General features: G+C 51.2%; 2 protein-coding genes across 2 annotated transcripts in view; both read left to right on the top strand.

Annotated features, from left to right (window-relative positions):
- The window catches only part of LOC137467638 (hydrocephalus-inducing protein-like), an 11,164-nt gene extending 6,695 nt beyond the window's left edge, over positions 1-4,469 (top strand). The window contains exons 7-8 of the mRNA XM_068179098.1: positions 3,511-3,688; positions 4,195-4,469. Coding sequence (XP_068035199.1) covers positions 3,511-3,688; positions 4,195-4,469 — 453 coding nt within the window. The remainder of the gene's footprint in view (positions 1-3,510; positions 3,689-4,194) is intronic.
- Positions 4,353-21,319, top strand: LOC137467637 (hydrocephalus-inducing protein homolog). The gene is made up of 15 exons (XM_068179097.1): positions 4,353-5,268; positions 6,211-6,347; positions 6,988-7,109; positions 7,197-7,375; positions 9,181-9,340; positions 9,445-9,617; positions 9,774-9,969; positions 10,645-10,744; positions 11,286-11,385; positions 11,873-12,041; positions 12,328-12,566; positions 13,203-13,263; positions 13,880-14,070; positions 20,449-20,596; positions 21,056-21,319. Exons 1-15 carry the CDS (start codon positions 4,670-4,672, stop codon positions 21,317-21,319), a joined length of 2,838 nt encoding a protein of 945 aa, XP_068035198.1. The 5' UTR covers positions 4,353-4,669.

Genomic DNA, 21,319 nt, shown 5'->3' with positions numbered 1-21,319 from the left:
GGACAGGGACAGAGCGTTACCGCTGGAACCCTGGGAGGCTCTGTCGGCATCCTGCTGGGCAGATGGAGCAAGTGTGCTGCCAGCCGCGCTGTGAAAAACACGTTCACTCTCCTGTGAACGTGTAAAAAGGTTAATAAAGGACTATGGGAGACAAGGACCTTAGAGCAAAGGTTATTACAGCCAGGTGCATCTTGGCACTCAGCCAAGAGCACCCTGTTACCTTCGGGGATCCCCCTTAATCACCTTTTCCCTTACATCAGCCTGTTGCATATTCATAGACTCTAATGCATAGGAAACTTTTTCCCTAAACTAGTTTACATGTTCTAAGAGTTGCTTAGCATGGCTCCTCCTTGGATCTGCCCTTTTTGGAGCATGTGGATTCCTTGGCTGTTGTTTCAGTCCTTTTTTGTCATCGTCTTCAGTTTTGGCCCTGGCCCACGCTGTCTGCAAGACGGTGAGTGCTGATAGTTGGCAGATCTGTAGCAGGTGCCTTCATATGTTCATCGTATGCTATCCCATCCAAGCAGGCATTTTAACCCAAGCACACTTAAATCAGCTATTTCACCAAGCTTAATTAACAACAGATATAAAAACGATATCTTTACAACAAAGTTGCTTGAACATGACACATATAAAATCCATTTTCATGTTTTTCTTGGAGTCAGCGGAGCGCCAGCTTGCCGTGGCGAGCGGGGAAGCGGCGACAGCAGGGTAGACAGACAGGGAAGAAGTGGCTCTGCAGGGAGCCAGGCCCTCCAGGTGCTCCCAGCCCAACAAAAAATAACCAAAAATGGCAGGGGAAAACTGTCAGTGGTAGCTGCTTTTATGTGCTAAGATTCCTCCTGTTACAGATACAAATTATAATATCGGCTTTTCGCAAATATTAATATCGAGCGCGACCCCCCCGTGCGGGGAGTAACGCGCTCTGACTCTGTGTTGTAGAAGGCTGAATAATTGCTCTATTCTATCATCTTATACTATATTGTACTAGAACTATATCATAGTAAAAAGATACTAAAGAAAACCCCGTGGCTGTCTCCAGACAGTCACGACACAGCTTTGGCCCAACTGGCCAATCAATCCAAACAACCATCACCGGTGTCTAATTAACAAATCCCTCCTTGCTAAACAATTTCCATAACACATTCCACACATGCCAAACAACAGGGGCAGCAAATAGAGAGAATTGTTTTCTTCTTTCTCTGAACTTTCTCACTGCATCTCACAACTTCCCGGAAAAATCCTGGGAGAGAGAATCATGTCTCTCTCTGTTCAGAGAATGTGAATACCACATACTTAAATGGATTTTATATGTGTGGTGTTAAAGTCACTCTCTTATAAAGATGTAGTTTGTATTTCTGCTGCTACTTAAGCTTAGACATAGTAGTGAAATAGCTATGCTTGTGTTAAAATGCCTGCTTGGATGGGATAACATCCACTGAACACAGGATGAGGACACCTGTACAGCTCTGCCAACGATCAGCACTCATCGTCAGAAGGCAGTGAGGACCAAGGCCCGAACTGGAAGGGATAAAGAGAAGGAGCCAAACCCCAGCCAAGGAACACGCATGCCCTAAAAATGCAGACCCAAGGAGGGGCCATGTAAAATAGTTCCTGGAAAATGTAAACTAGTTTATGGATACGCATAAGGGTTATGAATATGCAGCAGGCTGATGTAAGGGCAAAGGTATTTAAGGGGGATCCCCAAAGAGAACAGGCACCCGCCTGTAATAACCTTTGCTCTGGGGTCTTTATCTCTTATTGTCCTTTATTAAACTTTTTAAATCTTCACAGTAGAGTGAACGTGGTTTTCACACTCCCATAACTCAGCCCTTTTAGGAAGACTTGGTCGGGTGGGCAAAGTTCTCCTGGGCTCGGGGTCTGCCCGCCTCCAAGGGGGAGGTCGCTTGCAGCCCCCCAGACACGGAGCCTGCCTGCATTGTCTGCCAGCAGCCTCCTTTACACGTGGGATGTGTTAGGGCTCCCAGCACGTGGACAGCCCCTACAGTAATTTTTCACCCCATGTCAGAAAATGGATTTATAGCAGATGCTGAGGCATAACTAAAAATCTAATTGGTTCCTCACAGTCACTCTGGGGACCCCGACGGCTGAGGTCTCAGTCTGTGCTGGCACTGGAGCGTTTCTGAGGGTCACCTTAGCCAGGCTGTGTGATCACACAGGACATTGTCCTTGGCCCTGCCTCCCCACTGCCAGCTGAGCACCACTTACGTGTCCCTTGCTAGGCTTGCTGCTCCCTGCCTCCTCCAGCTTTGCTGCTGTGCAGCGGCTTTGTGGGGCAGTGAGGGGGCCAGGGAGCAGCGGGGCTGGAAGAGCAAGGAGAAAGATTAGCAGCATCCCACCACTGCCCAAGCTTCTCCGTCCTGCCTGGATGTCTTTGAGCCGAAGCAGCACTCCTGCCTTTGTCCCTCCTTGCAGTGGGAAGAGGAAGCCAATTGGCTTTGCCATTTCTGCATGCCTGTCTCCTACACGGGACGAGAGGAGCTGCTGGCCCTGCTGAGAGCAGGGACTTCTCCTCCCCAGCAGCAGCAGAAGAGCCTTTTTTTGATGAGGCAGGCTCTTGCTGGCAGAGGGCACAGCCCATTAGCAGCAGAGCTGTGCTGGCATCAGGCTGTGCTGGGGCTGCAGCCTTGTGAGCCCTGGGGAGGACACACGGCACCCCGGGGTCGGAGGCTTGACCTTTTGGGCACAAGGAAGGTGGAAGGTGTGAGAAACAAAAGCCACTCCCCAGTTAAAATTTAAAGAAAATTTAATAAGGGACAATAGGGGACAAAGTCAATAAAGCAGAAGTAACAGCACTGGGTTAGCTTAGCTAACAGCTTTAAGAGGGTTAACAGCTTAGCTGCAGCCAGAGGCACACCAGTCCACACAGCAGCACCCCTTATATCCCCTGGGTATTGCATCAGCCTAATACATATTTACAAATGGTTATATATATTCAAAAATTTTAACATAGTTCCTCCTCTGTCCCACCTTTATGGAGCATGTGCAGTTGTCCTAGTGGTGGTCATTTGTTACTTTTCAACATATTCAACAGGTTTCCATTCCTTCACTATTAAATGTTAAATTTAATATTATATATACATGTTATAAATTAATATGATATAATTTGTATCTATGTGTGTTATATACTTTTAATATATGTTATAAAATATTATATATATTATATCTATGTTATAATTTAACATTATATAAATGTTAAATGTTAATATTACAACAACTCTTCACCAACATTGGTATCACAACACAACATTCGCATTAAAAGAACTCTAAACTTTAGCAAAACTTCTTTTACAAAAGTCAGCATTATAAACCACGTAGTATTTACTCTAACAGTTGTGAAAGCCAGCACTGTAATGCATTTATCACACAGGTGATGTGGTCTGATGGTTTCTTCTAGATGAGACTCTGTGTCCTCAGCCTGTCTGTCCCCTGAGCCATCTCCCATCAAACACTTTGATGCATTCCCTCCCTCTTCTCCTGTCCCTGCAGGGCTCCATTGCACCTGGCGAGAAGCAAGTGCTGAAATTCTCTTACATGCCGGGATTACCAGGAGCTTTCAGCAGGATTTATCAGCTTAAAGTGGGTGACCTGGACCCAAAAAATATCCTCCTGAAAGGAGAAGCGTCCTTTCCCATGATCACTGTGAACCTGCCCTGGAACGCCAAAGGTGGGCACTGCCTGTCTGCCCCCAGGAAGGGCCCCTCTGGTTTTGTTCCCTACCAAATGCCCATGGGGCAGCTCATGCCAACCTCCACCGAGCCTGGAGGGTTGCAGGACTCCCAGACCAAGTCAAGCCCCCTGGTTGCTTCATGAGTCTTGAGCAGAGGATCCCCTGTGGGCTTTGTCCCAGGAACCATCCTGCAGAGCTTGCCAGCACATCTGGCAGGGTCCTGAAGGATGACGGCTAGACTGAAGGGCTTGGGAAAGCTGTAAGAGGGGCTGGCAGGGCTTCAGGCAGGGTTGGATTTGTGTGACATTGCAGGGGACGAGATGCTCCTCTGTGGGGAGGGAGAGAACGTGAGGATTCAGAGAGCAGCAGCAGCATCCACTTCCCGTAGATGGCTTGAGGGCTTCTTTCTGGAAGAAACCAATGTTGGGAGGTGGGGACTTGCCAGCTTAAATGGGACTGGCACTTTGCTCACACTTCTCTTTGTGGATGTTTTCTTCCTTCAGAAAATGAAAAAGATGAGAAGCCACTGAAACAGCGTGTAAAACACCTGCAACAGTACAGTCAGAGGAATAAATCAAAAGTTGTTCAGAAGACTCAGAGCCTGAAGACTGAGACCTTGAAATCTCAGACCCTGACAACTCAGACTCCAAAGACTCAGACCTCGGTGACTCGGGATCCAAAGACTCAGGACCTGAAGCCCCGTGTGCTTGGCTCTGGCACTGTAGTAAGAACGGCTGCAGCCCCGTTTGGCACACGCCACCCTCCCCGTGTCACCTGAGCCCCTTGCAGCCCACAGCACCTTCCCGGTGCCCTGATGGCACCTGGGACCTCCCTGCCCACCTACAACCTTGTGTCACCTCAGCATTGCCCCTAGGGCTGCCACTCTGGTCATGGTCTCTTCTGGGGCTGCACCAGCTTCCTGGCTACCCCAGGGAGAGGTCCTGAGGGCCATGCTCCAGGGATGGTGTCTTGAAGGAGATGCAGGTCATTGCTGGGGAGTTTGTTGGTCCCAACCCAAGCCCTGCCAGAGTTACAGACCTTAACAGCAGCTGCCTGATTGTGCCCTGGGGCTGTGCTGGCAGTGCTCATCTCCAGGAGGCACCAGCTTGGTCCTGGTTCCCTTTCAAGACAGTTTTTGTCCAAGCTGCCTTGGTACTGGCTGGGGGCAGGCCAGTGTCTGGAGCTCTGGAAGGTTCCTGGCTGGTCTGTCTGCCTGGCCAGAGCAGCTTTGCTAACAGTGTCTGGGCAGGCAAAGATGCTGGAGTTACTTCCCTGGAGATGAGGTCCTGCCTAAGAGAGCAGGAGGTGTCACAGACACTGAGCAGCCAGACAGGAGGACCCCACACCCCCTCTCAACTGGAGCAGGGTGGGATCCTTTCTCAGGTGCAAGCTGGGCCTTGGGAAGGACCTTTGCTAAGCAGCCACTGTCTTCCCTTTCCTCAGCCAAGCCCTCAGCTGCAGGTGAATACGGTGAGGATGCTGATAGAGAAGGCTGCTCTGGAGCTGCAGAAAAAGCTCACAAGCCATCCCCCGAAGAGCAGGTTCCCTGACAAGCAGCTGTGCCAGAGTCTTGTCAAGTGAGTAGGGACTCCCATCCCCATCTCCAGGTACCCCGTGGGGAGCACTCAGCCGTGTCCCCTTCTCCTGAGAGCTCCTTGGGCCTGCAGAGCTGGGAATAGCCTGGACTTCAGAAAGGGTCTGGTCCCGGTGGCTGTGACACGCTACGTGGGAGCAGCAAAGTGTCCTCCCTTCCCCAGCACCACGCTGAGCTTTGGACTGCTCAGCTCCCCACAGGTGTGGGGTTCTGTCCCTGGAGCTGGGGGACCCAGTGCAGACCTTCACGCCCTTCCAGACAGCATAAATTCTGTCCCTGCTGGCTAGCTCTGAAACAGACAGCTCCCAGCTGATGTCTTGGTTCCAACTAACAGAGCACACTCAACAAAAGGAGAAGGGAACCACACATGTCAGCAAACCCTTTAAAACCCCAAAATCAGATGGTTTGAATCCTGGTGGGATGGCAGGACTTATCTAGGTAACTTGGTGGGTCCCTTTGCACCATCATGATGCAGCACAAGCACCAGAGGCTTCAATTCAGGAAGCAGAAGCTCTGCAGAACAGATCATGCGATCTGGTTGCAGAACAAAGGAGATTTCCTCTGCAGGCAAATCATATTCCTAGGCCCAAAACAATTTCAGGCTCAGGCTGTACACCAGGCTAAGCAGTTTCACTGAGAGCAGTGGAGGACCAGTGGACTCACCTGTGCTGGTTTTTCATGGCAGAGCAGCTGTGGCCATTTTAAATAATTTTATTTTCAGGTACCATTAGTAGCTGATACAACCTAGCACCTGTATTCCTCCTGGCTTCCCAAACTCTTTGCCAGGTGGTCAGGCCATGGGTTTCATGGGCTTGAGCTGAGTTTTTACAGCAGTGAATAAAGAAATAGCCACTTTAAATATGGCTGTCCTCTTGGACATGCAGCCAGGCTGTGGTTTAAGGACTGTCCTTACTCCTCCTTGCAGAGTTGAGCTGCCCGAGTATGTTCTGGACATGGGCACTGTCCTAAAGGGTTTCACTGGGAGAAGCACTCTGGAGATCAGCAACCCTGGGCAGATGCCAGTGTCCTTCCAGGTCGATGAATCTGTCCTGCAGGACACAGGTAAGCAGTGCTGGAGACCCTTCCTGTGGCCTTGAAGGAGGTGTCTCAGACAGATTAGCTGAAGCCACTAACCTGGGGAGGTTTTTGAGCTTTTTCTTCTCAGTGCCCCTGCTGGGAGCTCTAGAAGCAGAACTCTCCTGGCCAGCCATGCCCAGGGACCTCTCCTGGCCTGCCTGTGATTGCCCTAACGCTTCAGTGCAGGGGCCGGATGGGCTCATCACCCTGGTGACCTCTCAGCATCTTCTGCCCTTGGCTCCCACGAGCATCAAGCTTCTTTGGGCACTCTGTGGGCTTGTTTTGGCAACCAGTGGGGTCTGCTGTGTTTTGGAAATGCTTTGTTTGGAGTTCACAGTGTCACAGCACTTGTGGTCAGCCTTTATTGAGGAAACAGCCTGTGAGATCCTCTGGTGGATCAAAAGAGGCTTCCAGAAGAGGCCTTGAGGCAAGGCTGCGCTTCCATCACAGTGGCTCACTGTGTCTGAGGGGTGTTCAGGTGCACTCCAAGTTTTTATCCAGGTCACAGCACGGCGTGGGGCTTTCCCCAGACCTCTCAGCCAGGACACCTGTAAGGCCTTAACGTGCTCATGGCACATTTCGTGTTCCTCGTGTATCTCAGCTGCTTTGTTTTCATCTGTTCCAGGTTTCAGCGTGGACCTGGGCCTGATGAAGAGCCTGCCCCCCAGCCACACCACGGCGTTTGACGTGTGCTTTGAAAGTGCCCGCTGGCCGCAGGGTGACGTGGATGTGCTGCTGCCCATAGAGGTGCCACAGCTCTTGGGGCAGGCAGCAGGCTGGGCACAGCAGCACATGTCACCTGCACCCTCCACTGAATTCTCTGTCCTTCTCCAGGTGACAAAAGGCCCCACGTCTCACATCCGCCTCCGCGCCACTGTGTTGGAAGTGCCCAGGGTGGTGTTTCCACAGTGGAGGAAAACCGTGAAGGAAGATGAAGTCATCTTCAAGGAATATGTTGAGAGCACAAAGCGATTCCACTTTGGGCCGCTGCTGTGTGGGAAATCAAGAGAGTGGTATGTGCTCCCTGCTGGGCCTTGTACTTTTGTGGACACGCCTGGAGAGGCAGGCTGTCCTGGTGGCACAACCCAGGGCAGTCCCCGGCAGAGTGCTGGGAGACACATGGGTTTGAAGGACCACAGATGTGTCAACTTGAGCAGACAAGAGGCAAATGAGCCTTGGAGGAGCTGCTCTGCCTACCCAGTGGGTGCCTTGGTGGCCGCCTTGGTGGCCAGAGCCGCAAGCTGCTGCCAGTCCAAAGGTGACTTGGGGGGCAGCTTCTGTCCCCCTCCACGTCTCAGCTTCACCCCTTAGGAAATGAACTTTATGGTGGTTTTTGAAGTGCTTTGAGCTCTGCAGGTAGCCTGATTGAGCAATCATTCTGTAGATGGTTTTGTAAACCTTTCATTAATCTGTCATTATTAATAAGATTTTATTATTGACCTGCCAGTAGGTGTTGGGGGTAACGTACAGCAGGAATTACATTTTCCTGTAATGACCTTGCATCCTCACTGCTGGATAAAGTCTGCCTGAACACTTGTCATTGAAGCTATTGTGTATTTCTATTTTACTGTCACTTCTTTTTAATGACATTTAACATTAGTTCTTGTCTCCATGGGAGCTCTGGAGGGCTAGGGCTATTTTGACAACCCAAGTAAATGAAATCAAAGTAGTTTAGAAAACAGACAATCTTTAGCCAGACTGATGGATGGTCTGGGATTTCTCTTTGCCTCTTTAACCCTTTCACTCCAAAGTGGTTTCCACACCTGAGAGAAGGATCATTTGTTATCTTTTTGCCTCAATTCCTCTTGGGAATGGATGCTTTCTCAGACTTTGAGCTAACCCATAAAATCCACAGCAGTTTCATGACTTTTATGAAAGAAATTAGCTAAACTCTTTTTTCAAAAGCCTTTCTTTAGGGACCCTGCAGGGAAGGCCCCTCAAAAAAGAAGGGGAAAGAACCCACGTGCCTGGTGTAGTGTTATTTTTCTAGGCACCTTTGAATTTACATTGTAATAAAAACTCTTGCAGTGGCCTGAGCATCATCAGGCTTCTGGGCTGGAGGCACCAAGTCCAGGGGAAGGCATCAGAGTAGGGCAAGGATGAGCACACGCCCATGCCCCTGACTGGGATCCATTTCCCTCACTTGTTTTTTAGAGCAGGGTCTTGCAGCATCACTTCCTTGGGTGCACACGTGTAGGAATATTAAAAGGTAAAAGACTTTAGAAAGTGCAGAAAGGCCCCAGAAAGTAGACATAAAGCTGAGAAAAGCTAGGACATTTCTAAACCTTCTCATGAGAAAGCTAGGAAGTTAAGAACCGAGTAAATACATTTATATTTCTCATAAGGAACAAGAAAGAACAAGAACTTACTCTTAGCTCAAGATGTGAAAAGTCCTAGATATATGCTTTGCAAATATAGAAAAAGTTTCCATCTTAAATTATAAATTATTGTGTATTGTTTGAGGTTCATAGAAGTCCTTTTGTTAATGTAAAACCCACGTGGGTCCTTTTCTAATTGGTTAGAGTATAATGACTTTAGACCTTTTCTTTTATGCTGTTGGTTCAAAGAATATGTAGATAAAGGCTTTACATAAGCTGCCATCTTATCTGTGATCTGTGTTTACATGGATGTTGTTATTTTCCTGTGCCTCTTGCTTCTTGTTTGTATGATACAGACAGATAATAAATCCTAAGTCTGAGACCAATCAGGGTCCCGTCCCGTTTGTGAGACAGGGACCGATCCGGCACACATGGTGCTCTCCTTGCTGTGTGGCAAAGGCAACAGTCTGCTCTGCAGCCTTTTCCCCTTTTGTGGACAGGTACAAGGCCAAGAACTGTCCCGGCAACTCGGAGAATTTAACCATCCTCAACAACTCCCCCGCGGACATAGAGGTCCAGTTCTCCTTTGAGAATGCTGGGGGAGCAGAGACGTTCCTTTTGGACCCTCCCAGCATGGCACTGAAACCAAAGGAGAAGCAGGTAGGAGAAGGGCAGGCAGGGCAGGCACCGTAGAAGTGCCCAGGGGCTGCTTCTCCTGTTCTCACACAGAGCTCTTTGATTTCTTCCTGTGGGGCTGGCTCCAGGAGCTGACCATTTGGGCATACCCCACTTCCCCTGGCTTCCTGGAAGACAAACTCATCTGCAGCATTGGGGAGAACTCGGACCCAGTGGTCTTCAGCCTGTGCTGCCATGGGGTGCACGTGAAGCTGGAGGTCAGCCCCCTGGAGCTGTCTTTTGACAAGCTATTTCGGTACAGGTCAGTCATCCCACAGGCACTCCAAGACTTGTGACAAAGAGAAAACGTTTGACTCTGGTTTCCAGGGTGTGGATGGAGCTGCTCCAAGGTGCATTCAGTGGCGAGGCTGGTGTGGCCATCCAGCAGCTGATGCCAAGTGCCTTCCTGTCTCTGCAGGACTGACAGCAGGACCTTGCTCCTGAGAAACAACACCCTGCTGCCCGTGGCCTGGCAGCTCAGTGGGCTGGATGACGTTGAGGGCTTCTCCTTGTCCCAAGATAACGGCACCATCGATCCCCGCTCAGAGTTCGAAGTGACAGTGCATTTCGAGGCCGGGCAGATTGGCATCATTGAGAAGACCCTCCGACTAGAGGTGAGAGGGGCTGTGCCCTGCCTGGCAGAGCAGGGCACAGTGAGCAGCCGTGTGCTGCTGGGGGCAGGGTCAGGAAGAGCTGCACCTGACAGAAACAAGGGTGCTGTGACCCCAACTTCTGCCTCTACACAGCGTTTGCAGAACGTGCAGTGCATCCACGTCCCCCCAGATAACCAGACGCTGCACCCTGAGCCTGTTCCACAACCTTGCCCTGTGGGTGCTTGAAGGTTGTTGTTTGCTTGTGCAGCCTGCAGCGTGATCTCCACATTGGACTTTGTCTGAAGCTCCTGCATAGTGCAGCAAACTCTCCCCCTGGGATTTTGTTCTCCATGGTTTAGGGGCTGCATTTCAAAGAAGGTGCTAGGTGATTGGAGAGGGTTGTCAATGCCACCTGCTCTGAGACACATCACACTTTTTGTGGTTGTTCTTACATCTCTGTGCCTCTCCAAGAGAGCATTCCCTGCTGTAGAGTGCAGAGCTGGGCTGATAGGGTTTTTTATTGCAGCAGAATCCTGCTGGGGCAGCCCATGAGATGAACAGGTTAGCAAAGCTTGGGAGTCCTCCAACGCTTGTGAAGCCAGGGAAGCCACAGGGGAAGCAGCCAGCAGAGACAAGGACTTACAGGCTGTCTACCAAAAGAATCATCTGAACAGTGTTTGTTTCTTGCTGCCTCAGGTTTCAGATACAGAAAACATCCTGGGGGTTGTTCAGGCTGAAAACATCAAAATCTCTGCAGAGGTCTATGATGTTTCTCTGAGCATTGAGATGCCTGAAGGTCAGTGGATGCCTCCCAAACAAAGCAGTCCAGGTGCACTGCATTACCTTTGGGTGACCAAAGCACTGGGATGGGTTGGGATGGGATGGGATGGGACAGCATGCAAGGATGGCATGGGTACATAAAGCACATACCCTGCAAGCTGTGTGGCATAAAGCATTGTCAGGACACTGACAGCCTTAAGTCTCTCCCCTCTGAACTTTGAAGTGTGCAGCTTCCTGTGCAGATTGGATCTGGGGGTTCTGAAACAACAGTGACGTGAACAGGCAGTTGGCAACCCCCTCAGGCTCAGCACAGCATCTAAAGTAATTGGATTTGTGCTCGGAAGCGAGGAAATGGGAGCTGAGCTCCTTAGCTACTGAGCCTGCAGATAGTTTGAGTGGGAAGAGAAAGGGCAGACAAGTAGCTGGAAAACACTTCCAAGAACGGAAACTTGCTGAAAAGGGTTTTGTGCCGAGACCTCCGTGTAGTTTGTGACCTGGTGTATTCTGCAGCAGCTCACAAATACCATGTTTGACCTCACTCTGTGGGTTTTCTGCAGCTCCAGATGGAAGCTTGGAATTTGGAACCATTAATGTCCGGGATAATGTGAAGAAAGTCGTGATTTTAACGAACGAAGGGGTATACAACGTTGGGTACAGGTGAGTCCAGCTGCCTGGTAGTGAGCATTTCCTCAGGTTCCCAGGCCTGAATTCTCCCTCTGTGAATGGCTAGAACCTGTTTCCATGCTGGCTGCCTCGTGGTAAATACAAACCCTGGGCTCTCATTAATATCAATTATTTTACCAGAGAATCCAGCCCCAAACCAACAGTTCTGCACAGCTCAGCTGGAGCCCAAAGGAAAGCCCCAACATTTCAGCCACTGAAATGCTGAGATGCATTGCCTTTCTTTGACGGTCACCTCCTTTCTCTTTCTGAGATTTTGTAAAGGAGTGAATGAAAACTTTCAGTGCCAAGATTTCTTGCAGCAACCTCGTGATTGTCTGCACTCTCTGTCAAGATCCAGGATTCCCTGAGCAGAGCTGGACTCTCCCTTTCTTTTTTTCTGGTCCTATGCAAAGTCCTGGCTGTGCTGGTGGCACCTATACTTTTAACTGCAGAGATCTCCATTCCTTCCCTTTCTCCCCAGTTTCACAGTGAAGGGTGCAGGTCCCAGGATGCAAAACTTGGCATCCTACTTCACTGTTGAGCCTCAGTCAGGCATGCTGACTGCCTCCCAGCCTAGTGTGAATATTGAGATGCTCTTCCACCCCAAAAGTGAAATCGTCCTCAAGAACAAGCCCATCCTGTACTGCCAGGTGAGCTGCCTGGTCCAGGCTGCATTATCGCACGGTGTTCTGGGAGCGTAAACAGGATAGGTGTCTAATGGAAGGAGGGCTTTAACTGGAGAATCCTCTCTCCTACATACACAAACAAAGGCTTTCAAAACCATTTGGGAGGCTTCCTAAGTGGAGCTGAGAATCTGACTCTGGAGGAGGTGCTTAAACAGGGAGGGGTAAAGGGATGGAGGCCTGGGGTGGAGGCTGGGGGCTGGGGTAGAGGCTGGCCTCTTTGCTTTGGTTACCACCCTTCCTGTGGACGCAGGTGATAGATGCCAGCTCAGGTGGAAGAGGCCAGGCTCTCGCCGACGTCCCAGTGAGGGTGTCGGCGAAAGCTGTGTACAGCAAGTACAGCATTGAGCCTGCCTCACCCATCGACTTCGGAGCCGTGATCAAGGGCACCAAGAAGACCCGGACTATCGTGCTGGAGAACAAAGGCATGCTCAGCTTCAAATTCCGCATCCGCCGAGCACCTAAGGAGGCATCCGCATTGGAAAGCAAAAGGTAGGAGAAGCCCTGCACCACCCTTCCTGTGTGAGGAGGCACCACCCCACGGCTGCAGTGTGGCAGGCAGCCAGGAGACCTGGGCTATCGTTCATTTGCATCCCTGGCCTGGGGAGAGGGAGCAAAAAACCACCTCGGTATCCCCATGTGTAGTATGAAGCTGGTGATAGAGCTGCTCTGTCCAGCACTGGGAGCTGCAGGCTGCTCTCTGGGAGCCATCAGGAGCACGAAGGCTTTCCTCTGTGAGGAAGAAGGCCAGCTTTGGCCTCAGAGGAAGGTAGGGGAGCTCAGCATGACAGATACCTGTCGCTGTTGAGGCAGGACGGGAATGAAAGAACTCCAGTTCAGAAGGCGAGAAGAAAACTGATTTATTTCAAATGCACTGCTCTGTTTAGAGAGAACATCATGCGGACCAATTTCATTGGTCTTAAAGTAAAAACACCTCACACCATTGGTGCACAGTGAACGACACACGATGGCAGAACATATATATATAACAATGTGAACAACAAGAGAGATAGAGAATTATTTACGTTCTTTTCCAACTCTCTCCCAGGCCCAGCCTGGTAGAAATGTCTCCTTTTCTCTCTGACTGAACTGAGAATATCCACAGATACCTCTGCTTTCTCCCCTCAGTTCAAAGCAAGAGGAATCTGCAAAGCGCTCGGCGAGAAGGAAATCGAGCTGCACAACACAGGTGGGTGGCTCCTGCTCCCCAGCAGTGCTGCTGCAGGGGATGTGAGAAGATGCCGCTGTGCCCGGGCTGGGGGCTCGTCGCCATAGGGTGGGACATGGTCTGCAGGATGGAGTCCAGTATCTGCTCAGTCCCCCTGGCAGTCCTGTACTCTGCCTCTGACCTGGAGTTGTGGGGTCAACAGAGGAGAGCAGGTCCTGTGTTTGGTAGCTGCAAGCCAGCACAGGTCTGTGGACACCACAGAAGCAAAAACATCCCCCACTGAACTCCCAGTCCACAGAGCTCAGACAACATTGCTTTTTCTTCTTCCCAGTTCCCTCCCATCATTTCTCACAGCTATTTCTGCTCTCCTGTGTTACCTCTGGAGGTTGAAGGATCACAGCTACCACCTTCAGTCTTCACACTCAAACTCCTTTCTCTCTGCCACTTGGGACAGGCTTGCAGCTCCTCTTGGCTTGTTGCTCTCAGCCTGGGGCTGCCTTTGGGCCGTGGAGTCATCCTTCCCTGCCCTGGGACTGGGTGCTTGGGCCCAGCTGGAGGCCAAGGCAGGACATACTCTTTGTGGGGTGCTCGAGGCACAGCTATTAGCCGTCAGCCTCTCCTGGAACTTTTTCTGCAGAGTCCCCTCAATGTTGGCATGTTCACGGTGTCCCCCTGCTCCGGCTCCATCGATCCCTGGGGCCAGCAGAAGATCACAGTGGAATGCCTCGCCGAGCAGGAGGGGACATGTGAGGAGCAGCTCTACATTGACATCACGGGCAGACACCCCAAGGACAATCCCCTCGGCATTCCCTTTACCCTGATTGCCGAGTCCTGCCTCCCAGTTAACTGTTAATAAACAATTGTTAATAAATTGTTAATTGTCAGCTTGTCTTGGTTTGAAAGACAGGTGTCTGCCGGACCTCTCTGGAATAGAGAATGGGACCCCCTTCCCTCCAAATTATTATAATATTGAAATTAAGGGGCTTTCAGACAATGATATGGGGAAAAGGAGCAGCAGTTCTTTACCAGTATGTACAACTAGGCAAACAAACAACAGCAACGACAAACAGAACCAGATACCCAACCACAGCCTTCCCTCGGCTGCAGGCACCTTCCCTTCGGTGTAGTTCCAGTCACAGCCGGGCAGGGAAAGGAGGCAAATAATGAATAAAGCTAGAGAAACTTTAATTATTATTGAGGGGCTCAGAGAGGGACACAGCCCTTGAGGTGTGGCCTCACCAGTGTCCAGCACAGAAGGACAATCACTGCCCTGGTCCTGATGGCTACACTATCGCTGAGACAGGCCTGGTGCTATTGGCCTTCTTGCCCACCTGGGCACACCTGGGCTCAGGTCCAGCCCTTGTCAATCAGCTTCCCAGCTGGTTAGTGTGGCCAAAGCGTACGAGCCGGCTCTTGGTCCTGTTTAACCTCATGCCAGTGGTGTCAGCCCGTGGATCCAGCCTGTCCGGGGCCCTCTGCAGCCTTCCTGTCCTCCAGCAGGTCCGGCTTGGTGTCATCCACAGGAGGACATTGAGGTGCTGGAGCAGGTCCAGAGAAGAGAAAGGAAGTTGATTAAGGGTCTAGAGAATAAGCCTGATGAGAAATGGCTGAGAGAACGAAGGGAGCTGGGGAGGGCTCAGTCTTGAGCAAAGGAGGCCCAGGGGGAACTGTCGCTATTGGACACGAAATGAGTACACAGGAGCTTGGTAAGTTCAAAAGAGAAAAAGAACCAATTTTATTTCTGACTTTGCAATAAATAGAATTCTAAAAGTGACAGTGGATTGGAGGGTAAAATTGCTACCTTTCTAGCCACACTGGTCAAACTAACAGTCCATCAATTCTCTCCTCCAACAAGGAAGAGTGCAAAACAATCATTATTTACATGAACAGTGTATGAGAACTCCAGTAGAAATACGCAAACATCAGAAGGCATAGAAAACTGTTAAAAGAACATTAAAACTTTCAAAAGGACTATAAAGGAAAACTTAACACTTTTAAAAATCAGGGCAACAGGGAACGTTGTCACTCTACACCAGCTTGGCAGGAGGTTGTAGTAAGATGGGGATCGGGCTCTCCTCACGGACGAACAGTGACAGGACAAGAGGACACAGTAGACATAAATCCCTAGAATTGTTAACAGTTCTCTGGTCTTTTCATCCACAAAGCACACAGTATTCTACAGTTTTAGAGCTATAATGAATCTCTGAAAGCATATTAAGCTGGAATCAAATAATAATTTAATTGCCAATAGCAAGAATCCTGTTCAATTATTTGAGCAGGAAGAGCAACTCCACCTGCCTTTGAAAATTTGTAATAAAGTTAATGGTGTAAGTTCTTCAGCAGCAATTGTTTGGGTCATCTCTGGATATAACATATAGGCAATTTAACCATTATTTTCTTGAATGGTTCCTAAATTGCACTGTGTTTTCTTAATGGTTGTGCATGTTTTCCTTAATTTTCTAGCTAGTGTGGGCAAGGACAAAATACACAAGATACAAATCCATGAAGTCAGGAGGTTCTGGATTGTTCATGCATAATCTGTGACCAAAGCCTCATGTCAGTCACGCAGTGTAGTCTCAAGCTCAGCAAAAAGATTTTCCGCTTAGAAAAGCACAGTTTTTATAAATAAATCTGTTACCTTTATGTATTTAGTGGCTATTTCTGTGATTCCTGCCTTTGACTTGCTCTTGCATGGTTTAAATGCAAGACACTCAAAATACACGCCAAAAGAACTCGGTCAGGTGACTCCAGCCCGAAGCAGGTTCAAACCAGTGCTCTGGCCAGAATCTGCTTCTTGGTTCTCATGTGACATTCCCACGTGTTACGAGTTGAAAGTGAAGCCTTGTCTTGAATTAGTCTAATAAAACATTGTCCATCTGGAATAGAAAAGACCATAATTCCAGTCTTTTATGAAAACCTCACAAATTAACTTGGGAAGAATAAATAAAAAAATCTTTTTACGTATGTAATTTGAAGATAATTTTGTGTTCTCATGATTTATCCTAATGGTGGCAAATTTATTGAGATGAGAGAGGAGCAAGGAATCTGCCTGCCTTTATGTTTCGACCTTGTTGTCTAACAGCAGCTGCATCACTGGAAAATGTGTTCTAATGACAATATTTATTTTTTCAATAGGAGACAAAACTGCTTTATAGAGTTCTGGGTTGAGCCAAATGACTTTTAAAGCCCAGAAATTAAAATCTGAAATGTGTCAGCTTAGATTCTAGCTTTGTTTTCAGCTGCTGCTGATGCAGGTTTTCCCTTTTGGTGTCTAACTGACACACTGTTAAAAACGGGAACACACTCCCGGTTCTAAAGTGATTTCAGCATTTATGATAAGGCCTAAAGCAGAGGGGGCCCGTGGGTAGAGCAGGAGCGTTCCTGAGCAAGGATGCTGCAGAGCTGGTGCTGGATCTTCCTTTCTTGAGCAGCGATGTTCCCGATGGTCCAGGTGGAGCGGCACAGTCCCACCGACGCGGATGCCCCCTTTTTATACTGTTTTTTGTTCCTTTGGCTTGGTTTCTGTTGGGATCCTTCATTTGCACGAAGGTTAAGGCGCTGATTGGCCCTTACAGTTCTGTCCAGGCTGGCTCGTTTTTGCTTGGTGGGATGCACTTTACTTTAGGTGTAATACAGTAAGTTGAGCACCATATTTCTTACAACTCCCCTTTTAACCCCATTTACACTATAATAACCAAACCAACAGTACATGCTTAACAATTATCAACTGTTTTACAACAGTTTCTAACCCATTTTTGACAGTAATCTTCTTCAGTAAATTGTAACTCCAACCTGCAATCTCTCTTGAGGCAGCGGAGTGGGATTCATTTCTCCCACCGGTTTACTTTTAAATGGTGGCAGACATCAGTAACCCAAAAATCTGGGCAAAATCCCTGAAGAGACCTCTGATTTTATGGGGAAAAGCAGGAATCCTGTCCCTTGCACCGACCTGCCACATCCAGGTCCACCTCAACCTCAGCGCTTGAAGAAGACTCTGCAGGTGTGATTTGCCTTTGTCCAAGGGACAGATGTTCTTCAGGAAAAGGGACAAATTTCCCTGGTGAAATTCCGATGGGAGTCCAAAATTGCATTTTGAGGGTTTTGCTGGTTGTAAGTGAATATTTTGGTTCTTGTGGAGTTTCTGCTGAAGAACTGTTGCATCCTGGGTTTGGGTTCAAATTATGGGTTTTTTCTTTGTTAGTTTTCCAGTTCTCTGTGCCCTCGTGCATCCCCCGGGTTTTCCCCTAGTGCGGTTTCCGTGCCCGTCTCCCCGTTCTCGCGGTCCCACTCACCCCAAAGCCCCGTGTCCGCCCCTGCCGTGTTCCCTTTGGTTGCTGCAGTACACGTCATCACCGTGATGTCTGTACCCATTGGGCGGGAGGGCTCCCCGTGCGCCCTGTCCCTTCCCTATTTCATCCCACTCCTCGGCATGCTCGAGGCCATTTGCGTCCGTGCGAAGCGGGGAGCGGTTGCAACTTTTCCACCGCAGCTCTCGCAGCCAATAAAGCATCGAACCGCCACACGGATGCATTTAGACGAATTCCCTGCCTCTTTGTTTCTTCCCTCGCGCTGACGGCGAAGCGCGGCCAACAGCCCACCCCGAAGCACGGCAGCAAAAGCGCCTGGGAACTGCGGCGAGCCCCGGCCCCGACGAAAAGCTGAGACGCCCAAGCCGGGCGTTCGAGAGCGGACCGGGGCTGAGAAAAGTAAAGAGCAGCCGCGCAGAGGTTCCCCTCCCCCATTTTTGGGGGTCTCCCATGGTGCCCCCTCCCCAAAAAGCTCCGAGGGCCCCCTGAAGTGGCTCCTGTTCCACCGGCAGGTGCCCCCTGATCCAGGACGGCCCCCAGTGAGTCTGGGGGGCTCTGGGGGGATTTTGGGAGGATTTTGGTGGCATTTTTGGGTTTTGGCAGATTTTGTTGTGAGTTTAGGGGGAATTATTGGATTTTGGAAAGGATTACTGGGTTTTGGGGGTTACGGGACTTTGCAGGGTTTTGTGGAATTTGAGGATTTTGGATTTTGGGGAATTTTTCTAGGGTTTTGGGGGGTTATTTTTTGGGGGGTTTATTGAAAATTTTGGGAGGTTTTTTTTTAATTTTGGTGGGTTTCACTGGGATTTTCTGGGATTCTTTGGCGTTTTGGAGGGTTTTATTGGGATTTTTGGGGGATTTTGGGGGGTTTTAGTGGAATTTTCGGGGGCTTTGGAGTTGTCCCAGGGTGTAGGGAAGGGTTGAGAGGCACCAAAATCTCCTTTAAACCCCTGAAAGTAACAATAAACCCCACAAAATCGCAATTAAATCTCAAAAAATCCCATTAGAACACCCCCAAATCCCAATAAAAGCCCACAAAATCCCAATTAAGCCCCAGAAATCCCACCCCAAAATGTCTCCAAAGCCACAAGAAGCCCCACAACCCCCCCAAATCCCCACTAAAATTCCTAAAAAACCCAAATCCCCAAAGAATCCCACTAAATGCCCCCACAATTCCAATAAAATGCTTCCAAATCCCCTAAAAATCCTAATAAAACCCAAAAATTATTCCAGAGAATCCCACAAAATCCCAGTAAAACCTCCCCCCAAACCCAATAATTCTCCTCGGAAACCCCAACAATTCCCCGTAAACTCCCAACACAATTCCCCAAAGCCCAAAAAAGCCCCAAATGCCCCGAGCCCTCCTGAGCCCTCCCTCGTCCCTCCCGGTCCTGCCCAGGCCCGTCCGGGGCCGCGGCCAAAACTGCCCGGAGCGAACGCGGAGGTCCCGGAGCGGCCCCGGAGCCGATCCCGGGCTTGGCCTCGGGCTCGGCCCCTTTGGGGGATTTTGGGCCGAACCGGGCAGGTTCAGGGTGGGCTTCAGATCCCTTGCGGGGATCCCGAGCCTTTTCGGCTGGATTTTCGGCCCCTGTGGCTGATTTGAGGCCGACTCTGGTGGGGTTAGGGGGGATTTCAGATCCCTTTGGGTGATTTTAGGTCCATATAGGTGACTCTTAATCCTGTATGGGGGATTTTAGGTACGTTTTTTTGTGATTTTGGGCCCATTTGAGTAGGTTTTTTGCTTCTTTGGGCAATTTTAGATCAAACCAAGCCATTTAGGGTGATTTTAGGCCGAACCAGGTACATTCAGGGTGGATTTTAGGTGCATTTGAGAGATTTAAGGGTGATTTGAAGCTATTTCATGCTTCTTTTAAAACATCTGAGGCAATTTTAGTCCCCATTGTTTGGATTTTAGGAGGGTGTCCTCCTTCCTCCCCTCTCCTGCAGGGTGTGACATCGGCAACAGAGAGCAGCTCCTGATCCTCAGCCCTCCCCAACGTGCTGCAGCAGCCAAATATGGCCACAGAGACAGATGGCAACTGTGCCATCTGCCAGGACACCTGGGATGAGGTGGCTTCTACTCTGCCCTGTGGCCACCAGTTCTGCCGGGGCTGCATCCTGCGGTTGGCACAGACAAATCCATCATGCCCACTGTGCAGAGGAGCAATAGAGACTGTCAGGTTTTCTGATGATGCCGGTGACTCTCTAGAGATTGTCATCACAGCCCCTGAGCAGCTGCCAGCAGCCACGAGCTCATCAGAGCGAGCTCCCGGCGGCCAGGACGAGATCAGCCCCCATGGCCCTTTTTGGGATTTCACACCTCCGTTTTGGGGATCTCCACCCAGCGATTTTGGCTTCCACTCCTTCCACTTAGGGGTCCCCCTTTAATTTTGTGCACCCCATCCCCATGTTCCACACACGCCCAGCGGCCCCAGTGTGCACTGAATGGCCAGCAAGGGACTGGGGAATGCTGGGACCCACAGTGATGTCAGTCATCCCTCCTGGTTACACACAGGACTCCTCGGCCCTTTTGGGGTGCCCTGGAGTGCCAAGGCCACGGGGAGGAAATGTCTTTGCTGCCATGCTGGGCAGGATCTTGCCTGGCCCATTATGGCCTCATGTCCCCTGTCTCTCATTGTCCTCTGACAGCCCCTGTGTCCCTGCACCCCTCTCAAGAGCAGGACTTTGGTGCCAACACCCCCAGGCTCCAAATCCCCGCGTTGGCTCTGTCCCTATGGTATCTCCTCGCGGCCGTTGCGCCGGGGCCGTTGTGGCGACAGCCGGCGAGCGGCGCCATGGCGGAGCTGCCGCTGCCCGCCGGGCTCAGAGCCAGCGCCTTCCCCGCCAAGCTGTGGCGCCTGGTGAACAGCCCCCGCGTCCGCTCCGTGCGCTGGGACAGCCGGGCCCGGGGGCTGCTCATCCACCGCTCCCTCTTCGAGCGGGAGCTGCTCAACCTGGGCGACGCCCGGGGCCCGGCCCCACACACCTTCAGGGCCACGCAGTTCCGCAGCTTCGTGCGCCAGCTCTACCGCTACGGCTTCCACAGGGTGCCGGGCCGGGTTGGCTCGGTTGTGCCGGGCGATGCCGACAGCTGGCTCCACTACAGCAACCCCTGCTTTCACCGCGACCGCCCCGACCTCCTGCTCCGCATCAGGCACCGGAGCGCGGCCAACAGGCAGCGGCCGGCGGCGGGGCGGGAGGGCCACGGGCGCCCGCCCTGCGGCTCCCAGCAGCTCCCCGGGGCGCGGCCGCTGCCACACGGGCGGGACGGGCGCAGCCGCTTCAAGCCGCTCTCCAGGGAGCGGCCGCCGCTGCCGCCCGGGCGCCCGCCCAGCGGCTTCCTGCTGCTGCACAGGGAGCGGACGCTGCCGGACGGGCGGGAGCGGCGCAGCCCCCGGCCTGGCCGCTTCCAGCCGCCCCCCGGGCAGTGGCCGCTGCTCGCCCGGCGCCCGCCCAGCGGCTTCCACCTGCTGCACAGGGACCGACCAGTGCCGGCCCGGCGGGAGGGACCGAGCCGCTTCCAGGAGCTCTATGGGGAGCGGCTGCCGCCCGCCGAGCGGGAGCTGCTGCGGATCCTGCCCTGCGGCTTCTTCGGTTTCTACGGGGAGCCGCTGCTGCTGCTCGGGCGAGAGGGGCCTCGCAGCCGCTTCCAGCAGCTCTACGGGGGAGCAGCTGCCTCCGATCGACCGGGAGGTGCTCGGGATCCAGCCCTGCGGCTCCCAGCAGCTCCACAGGGAGCAGCAGCCCCCAGCACACGACCCGCGAGGTAG

The sequence above is a fragment of the Anomalospiza imberbis genome, unplaced genomic scaffold (assembly GCF_031753505.1).
Source record: "Anomalospiza imberbis isolate Cuckoo-Finch-1a 21T00152 unplaced genomic scaffold, ASM3175350v1 scaffold_72, whole genome shotgun sequence".
In the NCBI taxonomy this organism is placed as follows: domain Eukaryota; kingdom Metazoa; phylum Chordata; class Aves; order Passeriformes; family Viduidae; genus Anomalospiza; species Anomalospiza imberbis.
The sequence above is the reverse complement of the archived record's forward strand: the minus strand, read 5'-3'. Positions and strand labels throughout refer to the sequence as shown.